General features: G+C 42.2%; 1 protein-coding gene across 1 annotated transcript in view; it reads left to right on the top strand.

Moving 5' to 3' along the window:
- Window positions 1-4,927: 4,927 nt before the first annotated feature.
- Window positions 4,928-22,087, top strand: part of TMEM132D (transmembrane protein 132D) — a 465,160-nt gene continuing 448,000 nt past the window's right edge. Inside the window, exon 1 of the mRNA XM_059713431.1 lies at window positions 4,928-5,046. Within this exon, the coding sequence (XP_059569414.1) occupies window positions 5,007-5,046 (40 nt within the window). The 5' untranslated portion in view covers window positions 4,928-5,006. The remainder of the gene's footprint in view (window positions 5,047-22,087) is intronic.

Raw genomic sequence — 22,087 nt, 5'->3', positions numbered from 1 at the left:
GTGCAGTAATGAATGTGAATGGTTTTTAAGTGATGTTTAATGTGCAGTAGCCTATTTTACTGCACATTAGCATAATTGCACTTTTTTTACATGATGCTTTAATGCGCAGTAAAATAGGCTACTGCACATTAAAACACATGTTTAGATGTACCCACTAGGTATTTGTTCTCTGGGAAAGTGTCTGAGCTCTGTAGGTGCAGGTTTGGAATACAGGCCATGGTGGGAGAAAGCCTGCAGAGAGTAGCTAGTCAGAGACCCCAGCATTATAATAAGAATCCCTAAAAAACCCCAGAAAGAGTTGCACTCCAAGGCCAGGTTCAGATGTGCAGGCATGTGTGGTTTGTGGTGCTGCAAACTTCTCTGCGGCTCCATAAACCGTTGCAGGGGTTTCCCGGTAGCAAATAAAACCCCTGAAAAAAAAGTGCCACCAAGCACACCAAAGTGCCATTTTTTCCAACTATTTAAGTTGGTCTAATAGAAGATATCAGATTCACCCAAAGAACCTTGTCTGCCTATGTGCCGACACAAACACAGAGATGGGGGCATAGGCAGCCGTGGAACAGGGTGGGCCACACAGGCCACGGCCTGACCAACTTTTAGCACATTAATTTAGCTAGCTATGCAGTTAAAAAATAGCTATACAGTTTTAACCGGAATGACAATTGCGCGTTTGCGGGTTATATAAATGAACGTGCTAGAAGTTGGTTGGGCCATGGCCCGGATGGCCCATCTTGTTCTGCGGCCTGTGCTGCTCCCTATTTCGAGACACGCTGTGCCCCAGCCTGCTGTGGAGCGGTGCCCCAGCCAGCGTGGTGTGCTTCAGCACAAGGCTTCATGGTGGAGACTCCACACTGAGGCATGCAGAGACAGGGGAGTCACCAGCACAGGGCTGCCAGCTTCCCCACCTTGAGGCACACTGACCCCTGGCCATCTGGGGAGTGGCTGGATGGGGTGCAGGGTGCCTTAATACAGGGGCTTTGCAGCATGTGGAGACAGGGAAGCAGGCAGCCTTAGGCTGGGGTGCCTCAGGCTGCTTGCTCCCCCATCTCCACATGCTGCTCCCCAGCTGGCTGGTGCCTGCCAGCTAGCCCCTCACTGAGGCGCCCTGTGCCTCCATCAGCCCCCCTGCAGCACATGGAGCAGTGGGACAATGTGTCCTGCTGCAAACTGTGTGAGCAGGGGTGTGCACTGCAGCATAAATAGTAACATAAATGTGTGCTGCTGCAAATGCATGCCCCTGCGCATGTGGATGCAGCCCAAGGGTCTGATTCTCCAGTGTCCTGCTCCATTTTTGTGACTTAGACCAGTGCTAACCCATTCAGAGATGTTACATTTTACACCTATTATTCAGTCATCCTGCCCTATGGGAGTCTGGTGCTTCTGGAGTCGGGGTGGGGCACCAGATCACCCTCCAATGGGGAGCGGGGTTCTCCTACCAGCCAATTGCCGACTGGCAGCCAGTCACCGACTGGGAGGGTCCCCCAGTGGCCAATCACCGAGTGCACGGTGCTTACAGGGTGTGCATGGCCAATCTCAGAGGGTACACGTGCACCCGCATGCACCCCCTACTTGTTGCCAATGTCCTGCCCTGTAGTATTTTACTACAAAAAGGGCAGGATGACAGTATCAAGTCTTAAGATTTTACTTGGGAACTGCATCACATTAGAAACTAAAGGTCCCTCATGCGAGCAGAAGCGTTATCAGCAGAGCTCTTACAAATTGTATAGATATCAATTTGCAAGGTACAATCAATGGTGAAAATGCCATTGTTCGCTAATGCTGAAAGATTGCAATTAGAGATTTAGCGCTAGTGTACCAACCTTTTTTTTTTATTTGATACCAGATAGCTTCAGGTTTCTTGGCAATAGGGAACAATTCCTTTTACTTGAATAAAAAGAAAGCCTGTTTTAAAAGTGAAAAGATATTTAATTGACACACTGGAAAAACAAAGCATGATGAATTTTACTCTCGTTATTTTAGTATTACATTAGAGCCAGTTCTGTGGCTCAGATCCTAGGCTGTCCCCTGCCATTACATCAAGACTCCTGCTTGATTTTAGTACCTTCTGTCCCTTGTGCCAGTCCACATCATGAAGCAGCTTCAAGGCTCTTCTTATTTATATCCAGATATCTGTGACCCCCGATGTCATTCTGGTACATGAGTAAGAGGTACCTCAACCATCATCCCCTGCCTGTGCACAAATCTCCTATGGTGGGGCAGAAACAGGGGCTTCTGACCCAGAATACCTTATGGAGAGACTCTTCCACCAGCCTGACAGACTGGTTTGAAGGCTGTCTTATGCCACTGGGTTAAAAGCAGCCTTTGCAGGGCTGTGTGAGGAGGTCAGGTCTAGTCCAACCCTCTCAAAGCAGGACCATCCCCAACTAGATCATCCCAGCCAGCGCTTTGTGGAGCTGGGCCTTAAAAACCTCCAAGGATGGAGATTCCAGCACCTCCCTGTTCCAGTGCTTCACCATCCTCCTAGTGAGAAGGTTTTTCCTAATATCCAACCTAAACCTCCCTTGATGCAACTTGAGCCCATTGCTCCTTGTTCTGTTATCTGTCACCACTGGGAACAGTCCAGCTCCATCCTCTTTGTAACCCCGCTGCAGGGAGTTGAAGGCTGCTATTCAATCCCCTCTCAATCTTCTCTTCTGCAGACTTAGTAAACCCAGTTCCCTCAGCCTCTCCTCATAAGTCATGTGCCCCAGCCCCTGAATCATGTCCATTGCCCTCTGCTGGACTCCTTCCAACTTGTCCACATCCTTTCTATAGTGGGAGGCCTATACGCTAATTACTGCATTGAATTAAACTCTACTCAGCTTCAGAATGCATTGCCATAGTAACTCAAACCATAGTATACTCAGAGTGTACGTCCGCATTTACTGTAAGAACCTGGAAGAATGCACAAAGCTATTTGAAGACAACTCAATTATATATTTATACATATATATATACATATATATATATAAAAATATAATAATATTATAAAATATTATTATTATATATATATAATTATAAATTTAATAATATATATATACATTAAAATGGGTAGTGCATATATATATATGGGGTACAATATTAACTATCCAATATATATATATGCACTACCCAATTTTATATATATATATAATATATGTATAATATATATATATATTAGGTAGCATGTATATATACTATTTGTTTAGTTTCATCTGGATTTTTGCCTAAAAGGAAAGGGAAGGCCTATTCCCTGATGGCATCTGAAGTCAACAGAAAATATGTGTTTTTTCAAAGAGGCAAGACCCTTGTGCAGAAAGGCAAGATCCTTGTGCAGAAAAGAACTGGCTAATCCATAAAATGCCTTTGGGCTCAGTTTTCATCTGCACTCACTTAACAGCCCGTTGACCGTACTGGTATTTTGGTGGGGAGTGGGGTGGGGAGGAATTGGTGTAATATCAGCACGTTTGAGCCTAAACATGGAAAGTAAGCCTGATTTCTGTCTGCCGATGATTGCATGCCCTTCCCTCATTTGCCCAGCTACACCAAAAGCATGTACTGTGCTTTCCTGAGAAGTTAGAGGGAGTCAAATTCTCCGCTGGTGTAACTCCACTGACTTCCCTGGAATTATACCAGCAGAGCTGTTTCGAAACTTCAAAATTAAGTAACTTTATGCCAATTAGTTCTCAAGTTTCCCCTGGCAGAAAACAAAGAGTCAAAGATGCAAAGGCCTTTTTCCTTTGTGGGAAAAAAACCCCAAACTGTTGTGTCAATAGAAGAATCACTTTTTTATTTGGATTCTACACAACCTCTTTTATCCATTTTATGGCTGTTGTTTATCAGCTCAAGTGCACTTTTATGAGGCTGGATACAATATGAAAGTACTTGATGTATTTTATAGAACAAGGCATTATTGACATTTCAATATATTAGATACTGAGGGAAAAATGCATATTGATGATAGCAGAGCTGTTCTGAAAGGAAAGGGATAAGAAACCATTTAAGATTTTATTAGATACTTTCTGAATGTTAGATTACCCAACTGGAACAATGAGACAGGGAAAGTACTTCCCTGTTTTAGAGGTTTCACATCAGGCTGTTGGGTAAAATACATATTTGTGCTGAATGAGATGCAGAAGAGAAGTTAAATTTCCTTGATTGCTCTTAAACAAAACCAGTCAATTCTGAAAACTTTTCTGGTGAAATTTTGAACCCACAGAAGGCAATGGCAAAATTCCCATAGCATCTCCCCCACCCTCCAAACAGACTCAAGACTACACTGTTTGCTTTTGGCCCTTTAACTCTGGTCCTTTAACTTTTGTGGGTACATCTCCCACCACTAAGTCTTCCTATAGGACTCCCTAATTTATACTGTCTACATGCTCTTGGTTTATTCCCACAAAACCCAGAGCACAGGATTACCAGTCAGGGCCCCTGCACAGCCACACAGCCCAGCTGCATGCCTTTAGAAGAGCAGAAATGATTCTTACTTAAAAGTTAGTTATGTCTTTAGTTATCTCTCATTTGCAGCACTGCCAAGCAGTGCACCCTGCCCTCTCTGTGGAGACAGGTATTGGCTGCAAAAACCTTACTGAGAAGAAACAGAAATTAATTGGGAATATGGTGCTAGAATGCGAAGGTGCCAATGTCTTGCAGCTGTTCTAGAGTTTTTTCTAACCTATGTAAGTGGCTATTGAAAGAAGCCATCATCAGGGAAAAAAAAGCCACCTGTATGTAGTAGGCAACCATTGATCCTTTGGATCATGGTGTATGTGTCATGGGGCACTAAGGTGCGAGCCAAATGGAAACCCCGCAGGTGCAGGTTACTATAGCAGCAGGATAATGATGGAATTAGCCCGCACCTGCACCGGTCAGCTGACCGGAAGAAGGCAGGGCCCTGGGCATATATAAACCCCAGGGCTGAGACTAGCAAGGGTTTGTTCTTTGCCAGCAGCCTGGGAAAAGAGCTTGCAGAGAAGAGCTTCCCAGAGACACTGTGGCTGCCTGATCTGCTGCATGCAGGACTAATGGGACTCCAGGAGCTCACCAGGTGCCCTGGGCTACAAGGTACTTCATGCTTGGGGAGAAATTGGCCTCTTTTAACAAGACAGCGTGCACCCTGCCCTGTTTGTATTATGTTACAGCCCAGGGGCTTGTGATTTCTGTTACTATTTCAACTGGTGGACCGGGCCAAGGTGATTGGGGAGGAGGAGGCCTCATTGGGGGCACACTACAGTGTGGAGACCCCAGTGCCAGTGCAGGTGCAGACAGGGCAGTGGAGAGCCTGGTGCCAAAGGGAGGCTGAGCTATATCAAGGCCTCAGAGGGATAACCTTTGAATACCATCTGTGAGGTATGGGGTGAGGTAAAGAGATGGTTTTGGAGCCATGCATCTAGCCCATGAGGCTGAAGGTGTCCCGTGAGGCATCTGTTTTGAGTTGAGCCCAAAAAGGGGTCTGGGACACCATGGGGTTCATCAGGACTATGTCCAAACGTATACTTGAGGGCAGCCTCCCTATTTATCATAATTACCAGCAAGACTTTGCAGGCGAGAAAAGGAGTGCCCGTAGGGCAGGATTGGCATGGTCTCGGAGCCCTAGGGGTGTCATGGCCATCCCTAGGGACTCCACTGCATGACAATGTGTAAGAGGTCTAACCAGGTGCCTGATAATCTGCTTGTACAGAGTCCTGCAACCATCAGTCTGCAACCTTTGCTGCATACGTAGGCAAGAGTATGGTGGAGTGGAGACTGTCTTAGACCTACCATCCACCCTTTAGACCATTGAGACAGAATCCAAAGACCAGATGGAGTCCAGATGTGTAGTGCCTCAATGGTTGTAGCTTCTGCTAGAGCAACAGATAAAGAACGGCTACCAACTGCCTTATACCTCGGTGAGGGTGTGTTACTGTCACAGTGATGTCCCTTAGCCTTTTTCCAACCAAGGAGTACCTACAAGGCAGTGGGGGGTAGGGTTTTGAAATGTCCGTGAGCTGGGCCAGTTGTTGCAGTGCTCAGTGCCAGATGCCCTGAGACCAGTCTTTTCAGCTTCCACCATCCCAACCTAAAAAAATAAGCTGGCTACACATCTGGGTGGCAAACCACTTTCAAAAGCAGGCCCTGGTTGAGCCAGATGGTGAATAGCTGCAGAGTGGCCATTAAAAAAGGCCAGAGGTGCATTGGTCTTACTTTTATTCTCTGTCATAACATTGTAAAATGCACAGGGGCCCCTGTTTATATGGTGAGATTTAAGCTCCTTGTAATGGACCTTGTCTTCCTTTGTTTGTAAGGGGCCATCAACAACGGTGGCATTTATAAATGGTGTGATCTATGCATACCAATAGTTATTTGTTAGACAATAATGAGTTAAAGACAAAGCAGTGAATTCATGGCTTTGCTCATGTTTCCAGAATAGAAAGCTGTTTTAACACTTTTTTTTTTTAATTGGTAGCTAAATGCCGGAGTCCTCCAGTACCTGAGGACCGGGAAATTTAAATACTACCAAGTAGCCTGATGACTATATGGCATGATCTAGATGCAATTGAAGATGCTATACTAGGATATACTCAAGAAGAGCAATTAAGATAATACTATCATGGTCAGGATACTATTGAATTGATTTCATGGCAGGGAGAGAGAATGTATCTTATCATGGAGCAGTGCAATAATTCAGATCTCTCAATCATCAGTAGTGACAATCTTCTACTGTGGACTGTCATTTTATGATATAACAAACACAAGTACATGGGCAATTAATTTAAAAATGAATAAGATGTCCGATGTGAAAATGGGCTTCTCTTGAACTCTACAGACAGGAAGACTATAACCAGTCTCTGCCTAGATTTACTCTATTAACAACCTAAAAAAAAGAAAAACAATAACTACAATGGCTCATTAGCTGTGCTCAAATACCAGACATGGACTCTCAAATGGTGGATTTGGTCTATATGTAAAAAAAAATGTACAAGGTCCATGCATCTTTCAGGCTCTCATAAATGGTCATTAGGGAGACATGACTTGCAAAGAGCTGAGCTCAGGATTCTTCCTCTCTCCACTTAGGAAACTTTGTTTTTTGACAAAATATGAGTCTTGCTTGTAACCAGAAAAATAGTGTTTTAGTCGACAAGTAACTCATTTCTGCCATCACCTGTGCGTAAGATATTAAGCTTGCTTCTTTAAAAAAATGAAATCCATGTATCTTCAAAGATATATTCATTTAGAATTGATCTAAAGTTTTTGTTCCTTCGGCTGTAATCTGCACACACACACACAAAAAAAGTCTATTACCATTATTATTCCCCAAAATTGCAAGATCCTCCAATAATTTTATGTAATATTGTTTCCTCTTCTAGTCTCCTTTTGGAGAGGGGTGCAACCAGCTTTCTTCAACTACCAAATAGATGTATTGGCTTTGCAGCACTGATTCTCTCTAGCCTTTTAAGCGATGCTGAAAGGGCCTGAGCTATGAAGAGAATCCATGGAATTTCCCGTCTGACTATATCCTCCACGTAATTGCTAGCTACTATTCAGCCACAGTTACATTAATCATTATAAATCCACAATGCTTTCTTCTTGCCCATTAGGGAATTGCACGTTATTGGTTTCATTTGCAAACACAGAGGCCCAGATTCTCTTCCCTCTTGCACTGAATTTTGCACCAATGCAATTATTGCTTAAGTAGGACTACTCCTGCTTTACAGTGATGTCTGTAAGACAGTCAGGAGCCCACATACCAAGCCACTTCAGTGCCAGTCATATTTTTCCCTTAAAGTCATGGCAACATGAAAATATTTGCAGCTCACTGTTCTTTAGCATGTCTCATAATAGCTTACAATATTTTGTAAGTAAATATGTTAACAAAAAACATGCAATATTTTGAACAAAATTTTCCAACCAGTAATTGATCACACATTTCTACTCTTTCCTCCTTCAAAGAGTCTGTGCATTGGAAGAGACATCTGAGACATAATTAAACCTAATAGCTTCAAACCCACTAATATTCTAAAGTGTTTGTAACCCACTCTTCGTTATTCATAATTGAGTATGCAGTTAAGTTTTTAGTCAATTTGTCTGACAGTATTTCAGTTCATTGACTTTATAGAATCCCCTGGTTGAGTCATTAAACTACATTTGCAGTATACCTCTCCCCCTACCACCTCTTCTCTCAGTTAACACTCAAGTTTGTTTCCATGGCAGGATAATGTCTTTAAAATGTGAATGTAACCAACCCTGTCCTTGTTGATGTACATATAAATTCAAATCAGGTCCCTGATCTTGCAAACTTTTATGTATATACTTAACTTCATGCACAAGAAATTGAATTCAGTGGGTTTATTCATTTGAGTAAGTGTTTGCAGAATCTATCTATCTATAACTTACGATGAATGTGAAATGTAAGTTGATGCAGTTTGATATAAAAGAGTACATTAAATTTTTCTATGAGCACAGAAAAGATGAGAGAACTTGCCCCTTCATATCCCCCCCTACTTCTCTCTCCAAAAAAAAAATCAAACCTTTGATAATTTTTTAAGGGGAACTGTCAAGTCAAAATAAAAACCAATCAAGCAAGTTCTCTCTCAGTAATGCAATAACTTACAGGACTCGAACCTGTTTTTCTTACATGTATAAAGTTCCCAATGACTTGAATAGTCATATTTAAGATGTCTAAAGTTAAGCCTGTCACAGCAATTCTGCATTTTGTTTGATTTGAACAGGGGAAATAGCAGTATACGTTAATAAGTTTCCAGTTTCACTTCTTGGTTCCCAGGAATGAGCAAAGATTTTGGTACAAGCAGTCCTCAGACTTATGAAAACTGCATATTAAGTCAAAACATTGCAATTAGGAACCAATTTTCTCATAAGAAACACTGTTATAAATGGGGGATTGGTTCCTGAACCAAGGCCTGATACCCTATTTTCACCAAAAATACCCCAGAATTTTGTACTTGATCAATTGTAGATGAGTAATAGAGCTACATTCATGTATTTATAAATTTATATTAGTAAATAGCGATTATACTGATTTGGAAGGACTTCTTTGAGGTGACTTTGTTGTCCTTTTTGAAGGGCTCTGGGTTGGAGTCTTCTCAGGAGTCTTGGCTGCAGGTTTTTCTGGAGTCTTGTCTGCTTTCTTAAAGTGTCCAAGGAAGTTTTTGGACAGATGGTTTCTGGGGAGATGGGAGACGCAGAGAACTTGTTCGCTGGCATGGCATCACATTGGATCAAGCTTTATAAAGTCTAAACTGAAGTTGGAAAGTTGAAACAGGGTATCAATTTATAAATCCTGTTAGTGCAAAATGTTGTAACTTGAAACGTTGTAAGTCGAGGACTTGCCTGTATTGCATTTGTTTTTTCTCGTATTGAAGAGTAACCCTCGCTAACCTTTCTTCTTCTATTTCCTCTGCTAAAACCCAGATATCTTTATGTTTACCATGTCTGTAGGTTTTATTTGGATTGTTTTGGGGGGGGGGACAGTTTTCAGATTGGGTTTTAACAGCTTACCTTTTGCAGTCCCTACCATTATCAACAATGAAAGTGGTTGTACTTTTTAAAGCAGTACTGATGGGGAGAAGTACGAGGATATCCTCTCCACACCCTAGTTACATGAGTATATGTTTGTGCCATCCATCCTTATAGATGCCTGGATTTCCACTGGGGTCAATAAGGTTCGTCCATGTACAAGGATACATCTTAGTGGGCAATGAAACAGGATAAGATTTTAATATAATGAATGCTGGTGGTATTATTTCAGACTGACACCAGTGCAGCCGAGCTCATAATCTACTCCATGCTGTTTCTACCCATTTGCAGAGGCATGAATTGCTGCACAAGAGCAATGGAGAATCATTCCCAGGGAGTACTGATTACACTGGTTCTTTAGAGTGCACTGCCTGTCTTCTGTGTCTGTTTTTTCAGAGGCCCATTTAATCAAATGAAAGGGTTCAGGCACCGAGCGGTTGTTGTTTGCTACCTGATGCATGTGCCTGACAGAAATTCACTGAGCAGATCCAGGACATTTCCTGCCATTACCAGCTTGACAGCAGTGTAGTGTTTTGACTCAGATTACTGACTCATGATGGCTTCTATTAAAACACTCTCTCCATTTTCGTGCACTTTTTGAAAAATATTTTCCAGTGAACCATAGGAAATTCAAGGAGTTGGTTTCAAAGGGTGGGGGGAGACAGGGGGAACAGAGGGGGGGGGGGTGCTGTGCATTTTTGTTTGCTTAGGGTTCAGCTTCTTCCTACCTAGTCATTTTCATCCTTTATAAAAAGCATGACTTTATTTTTTTTCTTTATCATTTAATATACTCAAACAGTTGAGCCAGAGGGAACTTACTTAATCATAATTCGGCAACTGAGAACTGCTTTACATTACAAAGGCAAAATAATTCAATTGAGCTAAATAAGCCATGCAGAAACAGGCGATATTTATTCTTTGCAAAGATCTTTCCTTGTAGCCTGCAAACAGAATGAAGCAACTGCTGGTGAGCAGGGAGAGACGATAACCCTTTTTCACTCTGGATAGCTGCTTGGGGAACGGCCCCAGGGTCCATGGCAGTAATTTTCCCCTGCATTTGGGAGCAGTTCTTAATTAACTGTGCTCTCTTCCTATCTGACCTCAATTTAGACTTACCTAAGCAGCTGACTCCATTATGGGCCTTGTGTCAATGGCAAAACCTCTCTCTTTGCTTCTGATTGAGATGATGAGCAACAGTAGGCCAGGTAACTGAGCAGAACACATCTAAATAATAAATGTGATTCACTTTTATAATTTGACAGGGAGGCAGAGATGTTCCCAATCTTTCCCCATGCCTTATTCCTGTATGATAGTACAAAGCAAACAAGAATGCATGGCTGTTGCTTAAAGAGACTGTATATACTGCTTATGTCCCCCAGGGACTTCCAAAAGCCTGACTTCTGCAGTGGGGTAGTGACCCTTCCTCTGCTGGTGTCAGCTCTAGCTGATTGGGATGCATATATTACTTAAACTGGGCTGCTCTAGGAACTCTTTGCACATTGATCTTGTCTTTTGTCTGTGTTGCATCAACACAGCACCTGGCTCTGTCTGCATTGCTTCTAGTGCTCTGGCATTTCTCTCTCCTATTCATTAGGAGAAATATTTGCTTCAGCGATGCCCACCATCATGGCTACTTCCTCTGGAGTTAAATCTCCTGAGGGATCAGAGATAAGACAGGTAGGAAGAAATGCCTTGCAAGCTGAGTCATTCTTTGAAAAGAGCGTTAACTCCCTACAAGTTTTATCAGATGACTGAGGCTGGAAAAATAATTTTGGTCAACTCTGATTAATGTTGGGTACAAGGCAAGCAAAGCTGCCAAAAGGAAGAATGATATCAAATTGGTTGACATGTATATTATACGCATAATACTTGTAATCCTGGATATATATGCCAACTTTATAGCATATATACAAATAGTTTTTGGAGAGAGAGAGGATGGTTTGGTGGTCAAGTCACTTGGCTATGGATAAGGAGGCGTAAGGCTCGATTCCTGGTGCAGATGTCAGTGGTGGAGCTTCTGTCTGGAGCCCAAACGTGACTCCAGAAGTTAATACTTGGCCTGAGAAGAATGACTTCCCTGGAGACTGGAAGCTGTTATGTAACCAAATCCTATTTTCTTGACTTGGGCAAAACTCCCATTGAAATCAATGGCAGTTTTACCAGGGCAAGGCTGGAGAAAAGATTTCAGGGAATGGCCCCTAACATAGGCAGCACAATGCCACATCCATTAATAAACAGGACTCCTGACAGATGCCATACTGATGTCCCCTGGGCCTATGTTGCCTCAATGCCTATTTAAATTCTTGTTTCCTGACCGTTCCAACTTGGGACACTTTGTGATCCTGCAAGACATAGTGCATAAAGATGTGAGAGGCTAGGACCTCTAGGATATCTTAAATTGTATGCTCCAAATCACTAGGCATTTTTGAAAACCGAGACCTTAGTTACTGCTTGAATCTGGGTTCAGAAATGTGGAAAGCAAAAACTCTGTATCCCATTACTGCTTTCCATTAGCAATCTAGTTCCCCTGCATTTAACACTGGGAACATCATACAGATTGCCAGTCAGGCTACCAGATGGCAGCTCGAGCACTTGCATGTCTGCTGTGCCATACGGTCGCAATGCATTAATTTCACTGCAATCGCAGGAAGTATTATGAGATCAGGCTTCATTCATCTTCAAAAAGGTGTTCATCTTTCCATGACTTCAGATTTATCAATGACATGAGAAACTTCTCGTTAAAGATGTATTTCAAAGGTCTCTTGAGGGCTCCTGGTTAATCTACCCTGTGGCCATGCCATGGGTTAGGCTTCCCTGTTGCTAACACCAGTTCAAATTGGAAATACTTCCAGTAAAATCAAGGGTGTTACACTTGAGTCAAATGAGACTTGTGGGCTTAAGCTATACCTTTGCTATCCAGGGTCTATGAAAATGAAAGCATTTAATAATACTTCTCTCTGATGCTTCAAACAGAAACAAAAGGATGTTTCTTTCTTTCATGCAAAGGCATATACTGCAGTGTCTCTCCCCAAAGGCTGTATGAACCAGGAGTTTGACAGCACCTCTGTTCTCCCGGCTCTCTACACAATTGAAGCAATCACTGAAATACTCTGGCAGCTTCCTGCTCTAGTGCCTGATTATTTTGATTGCACCTTTGTCATAAGTCATAATGGGCAAACAGCATCAATTAAAAAAAATGCAATGGGTCTAAGTTCCTTTTATATCAGTTTATAGAACTTAATTAGCTTAGACTAGCAAAACTAAGGCATCACCTGACCCCGCGACAGAATTAGTGCCTCCTTTGTGCATAGAAACAAATTACTTCAGTGTTCTGCTTTTGAAAGGCTGAATTAGGAAGTGCAATCTGAGTAGAAGCTAAAGTTATCCCCAAATCATAGTTCCTTCTTCCTTCTAGAAACAGCAGCAGGGCAATACTGTCTGGTTGGATTTAGAGAGCTTCAGTTGACTTCTCCAACTCTTTAATAAAATTCTCTGGTCCTTGCTGACCTGCCAGTGTCCTTAATTTCAGTGAATATTTTAAGTGTGTAATGTTGGGATCAGACAGTAAGGCATCAAGAATTAGAAATCACTTGGAAAAAAGTTTTGCTAGACCAGTTCTTTTTGATGCAGAAGTTCTTACTGAATGAAGGCAAAATCATTAGTTGGTACTGTATTAATGTGAGTCATCCTATAGATGTTAATGGAGTTGTGCTAGCTTATAAAACTTGATGAGCTTCCCTGTAGTGTGGGTATGGGCCCCTTCACTACATTCATTGCTCTGCCCAGGGGATTGGAAATATGAAAGATTAAAAAAAAAAAGTGCCGGATCCGTCTCTTAATGACATGTAGTCCAGAGTCAGCGATGGCCCCAGTTCCAAATGGTTTTGGATAACTTCTATTAAAACCCTTGGGATTGTGTATGTGTGTTAAGCTCCATTTATCTCAACTACAGGGGGAAAAAAACCTGACCCGTCACCTTGAGCTCTATTGTTTTTACTGCTCAAGGGCAAAGTCTCTATTGTGGGAACAACATTTTTTTGCCAGTACAATTCCTTAAGTTAATCATGCTGAACCAGCCCTGGTTCACTAGCTTCAGCTTAAACTTTACTCAGACTCCACTTACTATCCCTTCCCTCCCCACACTCACACTGAAAGGTTCAGTATCCAATAGGGTTTTCATTGTTAGGCATTTTCCTTCTGGAGTAGGAGTATGACCTTGCTTTCCCATTTGAAATTAGCTCTCCTCCAGGGTCCCAAAAATGGGCATAAATAATTATCATTTATCATTTCTTTCTCCATTTTTAACCTACCATAGAGTCTCAATTTCCAAAATGTGACGGCCAACCAGCTGTGAGAATCTTTCTTCCTAGGCACAGGCCTTTCCCTAGTCATCACATTGTAGTTGTCTTCATTTGATTCATCATCAAATCTTGTCAGTTTGTGGTTCATATCCTATCAGTATTTAAGATGATGAAAATATTGTTTCATCAGTTGGAAATACTGGTTCATACCCCAGTCTGGGGCTGACCTGGTTTTCCTCTTGTCTCAGTGATCAATCACAATTAACTTATCCAAACTGATATGTTGCAATAATAGGAGAGGATTGGCTCTGTCTTTAATTGATGCTGTTCCAGTGAAGGAGATGGCTGACTGTCATAAATGAGGCTCACTTAGACGCCATGAAGATACTGAGCTATACTTGGTGTATAGGCTTTCTGTTGGTGAAGCTGCCGTCACGCTGTTTTGTGTTGCTGACTGGACATTGCAGGCAAATCCTTACTCTGCCCCCAACCTGCACAAACATCTGGTGGTATCAAGGTGGCAATCTCATTGGAGAGGCTGATAACCCTCTAAATAGGGGTGACTGGCTTGGACAAAGTTACTTTCATCCCAATACATAGGGACTTTTGGGTCCTTTGCCACTCCAGACCAGGAGTGAGCACTGCAGCTCCAGGGTTGCAACTATAATGTAGCATAACTTCTCCACCAGGGATGGGGATGTTTTTTGCTCTTCACTGTTTCCTTTGACTCTTCACCCCATGCACAGCTCTGTTATTAGGATTGTATGTTGGCACTTGGAGTTTAGTGCTAGATTTTTCATTTACAATGTGGGATTTATCTTTTAAAGGGTGATAGCCTTGCTTTTTCTCTCCATCTGGTCTGTATTGTGAGTTGCCAATTAACTGCCTTGCAATGGTTACAAAAATGGTGGGTGCTTGATAGGAGATGAGAACCATCTAGTATGCTGCTCATTAGAAATGATATTGTACACTTTTACGTGATGTAATAATGTAATACTCCTGGCTTGTTCCTATATGGATTCATCCTTCTGTATGCATGGTTGTATTAACAGTCTATCTGGATAGATTTCATACATGGATTCACTGTGATTGCTAGTAAAAATGCAGACTGTAGCTATGTATATCATTTGGGGCTGTCTGACCTACAGCAGAGAATCTGCTTTTACAAAAGGAAATGGGGATAGTAATCAAACGGGCTGGGCATGTCTACACGTGCTCTTTAATGCATGTTAGCCTATTTTAATGCACATTAAAGCATCAGAAAAAAACATGAGCTTTTGCTACTGTGCATTAAAATAGGCTAACATGCCTTTCTCTAGTACCTCACAATGGAGGTACTAAATTTTAATGTGTGTTAGCAAAAGCACATTAACGAATGTGTAGCTGCACCCAATTGTGAAAATACTGGGGGTTTTTTTGGGTTTTTTTTTTTTTTTTTTGTTTTTCAGTAATGACCATTGTGGATGTGTATGGACTTTGTCTGTTCCTCTAGATGCATCTGATATACATGTCTGTACAGACATGTATAAGCATGAGAGAGGATATACAATGAGCTAACTGGCCCTTGAGTTACTGTTAAATCTACTGAGTTGCCCACATGCTCCTAAGTTAGGAGTACTTGTAAGGAAGCAGAGCCATGAGTTATGAGAATTCATCTATAACGAGTAGAAATAAATAATATTTTCCAGCATCATTCTACAATATATTCTCTTTATATGTGATGATAAATATTCAATAAAGAGACTAGCTGGTCCAACCGAGGCAAAGCAGCCGAAGAATTGTTATGGCAAATACTGCAACCAGGGCTGAGAGAGAACCTGCTCTGAGTCTGAACAGTCACTAGAGATAAAAGCAAGGAAGATCCTTTGAAATACGAGATCCTCTTTGGAAAGAAAACAGAAGTCTTCAGCTTCCTGACTTGGCTTAGGAAGGACCAAAAGGCATTTGTGCTACTTCCTGACCCAGAAGGTTAATTCCTAGGCTACATGCAGGAAGAGGATGGTCACTTTGTATAGTAACATCTCTGTTTAGGAAGAGCTCTTCAAAGACACAAAAAGAAGTTGATCTGTGAGAGTTCCTTTCACAATCCACCCCTGTTTACGGCTGAAGGTGCCCCTGCTCCAGCGGCATCTGCCTATTGCTCCAGTTCTGAAAAGCAGCACTGTGAACCTGGCTCTTAATTTGAGTGGAATTTTCTAAGGACTTCAGATGCCAGCAAGAGTTGTGCAGAAAACAGCGGTACATTTAATTAGTCACATTACACCGTGTAATCAAAGATTATAGCCCCTATTCGGGAAAACACTTAATGTATGCTTAATTTAAAATATGCGAGTTATCCCATTTTAAGTTAAAGTTAAGCACACACTTAAGTGTTTTACTGCATCATCACCTCTATTGAGAAATCATAGAAGCAGGGTTGGAAGGGACCTTGTAGATCTTCAAGTCCGACCCAGGAGGAAAACTGGGCTCAAAGGAGGAAAACTGGGCTCAAAGTTTATTGGGCTCAAATATTTATTCTAGAAATGTATAATAACCAGGCACATACATATAGATGAAGACAACCTCTTCTTGAATATGTTAAAGGTATATGCATAGTCTGCCCACAGATTGCATCCTTGACATGATGGAGAGGCCTGTACGCTACCAATAACCTTGAGAGAGATGCCATCTGGAGTTTTATATGCCTGATAGGGTCACCCCTGCTGGCAAGGTTGAGAATAAGGTTTCCAGGCTAATAGCAATTCAAAAACATGAAAATAAAAGTCCTCAATGGTGGAGCAGGAAGATTAAGCAAGAATATTTTGCAATGACTGCAAAGGCAGATGTAGGCTACAATGGGATAGAAGCTTCCAGTTGTCTAGATTTTTCCATACCATTGAGTTAAAGTTTCCTTCCCACAAAGTATTTTGTGCTTGCTGATGCACAACAGCATCTTCACATTAAAAGAAGACATGCACAGGCATCTGTTGTCATCCTCATATTGAAGGCTGACTGATCATATAGACAATAGTTTGCTCGCAGTTTGTACCTGTGAAAACCCAGTGAAGTCCTCTGTAGTCATTTCCCAGATCTGAACTGCTGTAGAAGCCAGAGGCAATGATCACAATGAATTCTCATTGACTTCCTGAGAAGTTGAGCAAACTCACAGCCTCGTAGGAGAACTTGGAGACCTTTCCATAACTGGACACAAACTCAAAGCAAAATTTGGCTTTAAATCTTCTCCATTAAAAAATAAAAAGATTAAACTTGGGGGTCTCTGAAGCAAAGGGTAGGGGAAAGTAAGAAGAGTGGCAATAAAGGGGGAGAAGAGGTGGGGGGGTGGGAAAAGTTGTCTTGATGTAATTGTATGAATCTGTTCATGAACCTTATGAAGAACTTGTAGCTCTTGCTTGCATTCAATACTTTCCCTCGGGGCTATATATGTGCAACAGAAAAGGATAAATCAAACTGTCACAAAGTGATGGACAAGTATTATCAACAATGCAAGTATTATCATCGGTGCTTATAGATGGCATATTGTTATTTTTCAAGATATTTACATTTTCATATAACCTACAGCATTAATAAAATATGATTTGCAAATTGTCTGTGTCTTTAAAGAGTGTAATAAGTATCTACATTTTTAATAAAGCAGATGAGTTTGACAGTTCCAGTTGCAATAATGAAAACTAAAGTGCCGAAAGCACAGTGAGGGGAAAAATGCACAATCCCTCTGCATATTATTTCACCTGAGTACTCCTCTTTCACTTATATATGAGAGAAATGGCCAACATGTTGGAGTTCCCATTGTGTCCAGCTCGCCCATTATTGCTATTATTTTCATTTCAAAGAGTAATTTACTGTTAGAATGAAAGAAGTCCGATATTTGGCATTCAATCAGTTATTTTTGCCATGAATAAAATCACATTTTTGAAGGCAATTTAACCTTTCCCTTACCCATGATCTAGCAATAGCAGTTAAAATGTAGCGCTCGGATTTCTTTGAGCTGAACTCTTACTGAATGAAATATGTTCAGCTAAGTTATCTTTATTAGACTGTGATCTTCTTTTCTTCCCCTCTGCCTCCACTCCCTCAAATAAGGGACTTTATATCAATTAACAGGTTGCTAAAGTTGTCATTGCCTTGTTACAGGACATGTATAATTCAATTATGAACGCCATTTATTTTAATTTATTTTCATTTTCTAGTTAACTTTATCTGGAGTGCTGCTTAATACGAAGAAATTCACAGAGAAATCCATTGCTATAATCCATGAATAGGAACACTCACTTTTTCTACCTAGCTGTTCATCATTGTAGTACTTGAGTACTTAGTTGCAGTGGGAATCCTACCTGTAGAACTACTGAATTGTTTCTGAAACCTGTGAGAAGGCTTTGGTTATCTCTCACCATGAAGCCAAGGTGAGTTGCTAGACAACTGTAGATGAAAAACAGTCTCTTCTTTCCCTTCCCTGTTACACATTTACACTAGAGTGGGTCATGAAAGTATATGCCATTCAGGCATGCAACAGGAGACACGTTCTAAAATTGGAGACCAGCAGTTGCTGCAAAATCTTTGGAATTAATTATACCATTAGGTTGATACTCTGAACCCAGATGAGACTGGGTCCTAAAGGCATTACAAAGAGCTCCATAATAATTTCAAGTGTGCTCCATTGAAATGCATAGCCCAGGACCAGAAAAAACAATGCCTTTCCCCTGTGTATCCACATATCCATCCAGAAAATTCTCTGAGTACACAGCATTCCCAGTGCTGTCGTATTCAACTGGACCAAAACTGGTCAGCTCCCTTCATCCTCAAGGCTTCTAATGGTTAGTTTTGGGCCGTTGTCAAGAAGCCTCGACAATGAAAGGAGCTAGTCAGTTTGGGGTTGCCAGCACCTTGGTACTGACATCGGCGTTAACAGTGTGAACAGAAACCTTGAACACCTGGGGCTGGAGCATTGAAGCAAACCAGTCCCCAGGCTTCCAACTGGAGCTCTTTAATGCTGCTTACTTTCACTTTTCTGGTGCAGTTAACGGGAGTACATGTGAGTAGACAGGGAAGTTGAAAGATACTTGAGAACGTGCAAGTAGTTCATGTAGAAAATCAATATGCAGATAACCAGACACTGTAAGCAATAGGCAACATGTCAGGACTGGCATTGTGGTATGTAGTTAAGTGGGCTACGTAATTATCCAGTGTGCATATATGTGGAGAAAACTCCTATTTAAAATAGACTTTGTGATCCCATCTTAAATCTTAGGGCATTTGTAGACATCACAAGATTTCCTGTTTATGCCGCCACAACTGCATTTGAGTTTGCACGAGGGGTCAAATCTCTAGATCTTGAGAAGTCATGAGGGGTCGAATGTCCAGATCACACAAACTACCTTGTTCGCTACATGCAATGAGTATCCACATTCCTTTTGCAGAAAAGGACAGGGGCTAATTTGGCATAGTCTGAACTATGTACAGTAAAAGCTGCCTTAACTGGCACCTTACAAACTGGCATGCTCTATTGACTGCTTGTAAGATAAAAGGTGGGCACGTCCGGTTTCACACTGCACTTCCAATTTTGCCAAACCCTCATAGCCCGGGGCAAAGCAGCCTGTGCAGCCGAGCCCCCATGGCCTGGGGCATAGCAGGCTGCGTGGGGCCTGCCTCCCTGTCCCTCGGGGCCCGCGGGAGGGGTGGCGGTGCGGTGGGACGGGTGGCAATGCACCAGATGCGGCAGGAGAAGCGGCAGCCCGAACAGGCAAAGACGCCTATTCAGGCCTCTCAATTAACCAGCATATTTTGTTATCCGGCACCCCCCAGTCCCCATGGGTGCCGGATAACAAAGCTTTTGCTGTACGTTAGTAAAGTGTAGAAGATCATGTTTGCTGCTGTCTGTGCAGTTTGTCCTGTGAATTAACAGAGGGTTTCATTCTCAGTGGGTGCATCTACACATGCAATTAATGTGATGGAACATACTCCAGCCCAAGCTGAGCCAGAGAAAACTAATCCTGACATCACCATATGCACGTGTGTTTAAGTGCAGTAATTTACTGCGCTGCCAGATACCACTTGTATCTGATGGGACCATCTGGCAGTGCAGTAAATTAGTCCACTGTGCCCTAATTGCTGAACATGTGTAGACAGTGACACTTTCCTGCACAACAAATTAGTCTGCCGTGCAGTAAAGTGTCTCATATAGACATGCCCATTGTCTGTCCATCCAGCATGATTATAAAAGCATAACATTCAACTAAAGGAAACAGGCAAGGCAAGTAACAAGTTTTCAAACTATGCAGCAGCTTGATTGGCTGACTGCTCAGAGCCAAATCGTATTCACTTTACTCATGTGCTTAATACCACTAAAATAGTATTGGCATAAGTAAGCTGAGCAGTATGTGGCCTCCCTAATGTATAGTATCATACATAGTGTGCAATTGCAGTACCTGCTTGACTTGCATTCCCTGTTCTAGCTGTGTTAACGATATTTTACCAGCATGTTCTTGTCTTCTCTCACCTGCACCTCTGTAAGCTACAATCTCAAATGATTGCACCAAAACACTGTAAAATTAAGTGGAGCCTTTTTATTCCAGTCTCTTCTTCTTGGGTTTGCAAAATGCATCTCTAGAGTGTAAGCAGCAGGCTATTAAATTCTATTAGAGCTGATAGATCTGTTTGAAATATCCTTGTGTACAAAATAAGACCTATTAAATACAGTGTTTTTGGTGTTGTGGGGAACTGACTGTATGCTGCCAGGGGAAGCAATGATTTTAGCACTTGGAAAAAATTAACCCCTGTCTAAACATGAAATAACTTCAGTTAATGGGAATGGTAAGTTCTTGTCCATTATTTGATCACAGAATTAAGGTAAAATAAATAATGCTTCCGTGCTTCTTAGACATATGATTTGCCAGGAACCTGATCTAATGACCACTGAAGTCCGTGAGAAGGCTAGGATTGTTTTCAAGGTCTGTACTGAGATAAACCCAAGGACCTTGAGACAGAGATCAAAGATCTTGGGTAGGACATCCCTTAAGGTGGGGATTTCTGCTCATTTTAGTAGTTGAGGCTTAGGAAACAAAGGATCTTGGGAGTCTGTGAATAAGGGTTCTAGTCTTTCCTTAGTAGAAACTGAACACAATGGCAGATGCAGAGGAGTCTCTCTCCTATGTTACCTGGTGAGCACTTTCATCATGAAAATCAGGAGGAGGAGAACAAGGTCTGGTGCTCTAGAGAATGGCTGCTCACCTGCTTCAGTCCTCCCAGTGCTCGCCACATGCAGAAGCAGAGACGGTAGCTGTGTACACACATGCAAATAATATGGGAGAGTTCTCTCAGGTTTGTTCTCCTGGTAGAGAAACTTAAAGACACATGTACAAAGATCTGAATACTGAGGCATTGAAGAGTGAAGAGCTTGCAGTGCTGATACTGTGTAGCTGGGCACTGGGGGTGGAGGGAGGGAGAAATGGGAGCTGTGCACACATCTCGGGAAGCTTTCCAGGCTCCCTTAGTCTGCCTGCCAACAGATGGCAGCAGTGTATAGGGCAGCCCATGGTCAGCCTGTGTTGTTGGCATGTACAGACAGTTCCAGGAGGAACTCAAAAAAACAAGCAAATATTAGCAGGTGGAAAGAGGAATTGAAGGAGACCCCTTTTTCGGCTGACTCTGCATTCCTGCCAAACCACCAGTAGCAGACAAGAACGCTGCATTATCTGTATTCATTGTAAAGAGCATTCCTGCAGGGACTGCTGCTGTTTGCATAAATCAGCTGTGTTGCATTTGGGAATCTGCCACAGAGGGGATGATGAACATCGCATACCAAAAACCGAGTGATTTTTTTACTTACATTCATTTCATTCAGTCCCTAGAGGTCTCTGCGCTGGAGCGAGGCTTCCCAAAATTTGTGGGGTTGGGAAACGGAGATGAAGTGCAGGCTGACTTGCTGCTTTTTCTCATCCTGACTAAGTTAATCTTTGAAAAGGGCCATTCTCCACATGCCATAACCAGAACTGAGAACTGTGGAGAGGAAGGAGCAAATGCAATCTGTAGGTTGCTAACACATTCTTCTGCATCTCCTCCAGCTGCTTTCTTGGCCCCAGTGCTGTGTAGTGTAGAAACACAGAGGAGAAGGCACGTCTTGCCCTAGAGAACTTGCAATCTAACTCAATGAGACAAGCATGGGATGGGAGAGTAAACTGAGTCATGGAGAAATAAAGTGACATGTCGCCACCCAAAAAGTCAGAATGCAGAATAGAGGCCAGTTTTCCAGACTCAGGTTAATGCCCTCTTTCCTCAACCTCCCTGCTGCTCAGAAT

Source organism: Alligator mississippiensis, chromosome 10 (genome assembly GCF_030867095.1).
Source record: "Alligator mississippiensis isolate rAllMis1 chromosome 10, rAllMis1, whole genome shotgun sequence".
Classification (NCBI taxonomy): domain Eukaryota; kingdom Metazoa; phylum Chordata; order Crocodylia; family Alligatoridae; genus Alligator; species Alligator mississippiensis.
The sequence above is the reverse complement of the archived record's forward strand: the minus strand, read 5'-3'. Positions and strand labels throughout refer to the sequence as shown.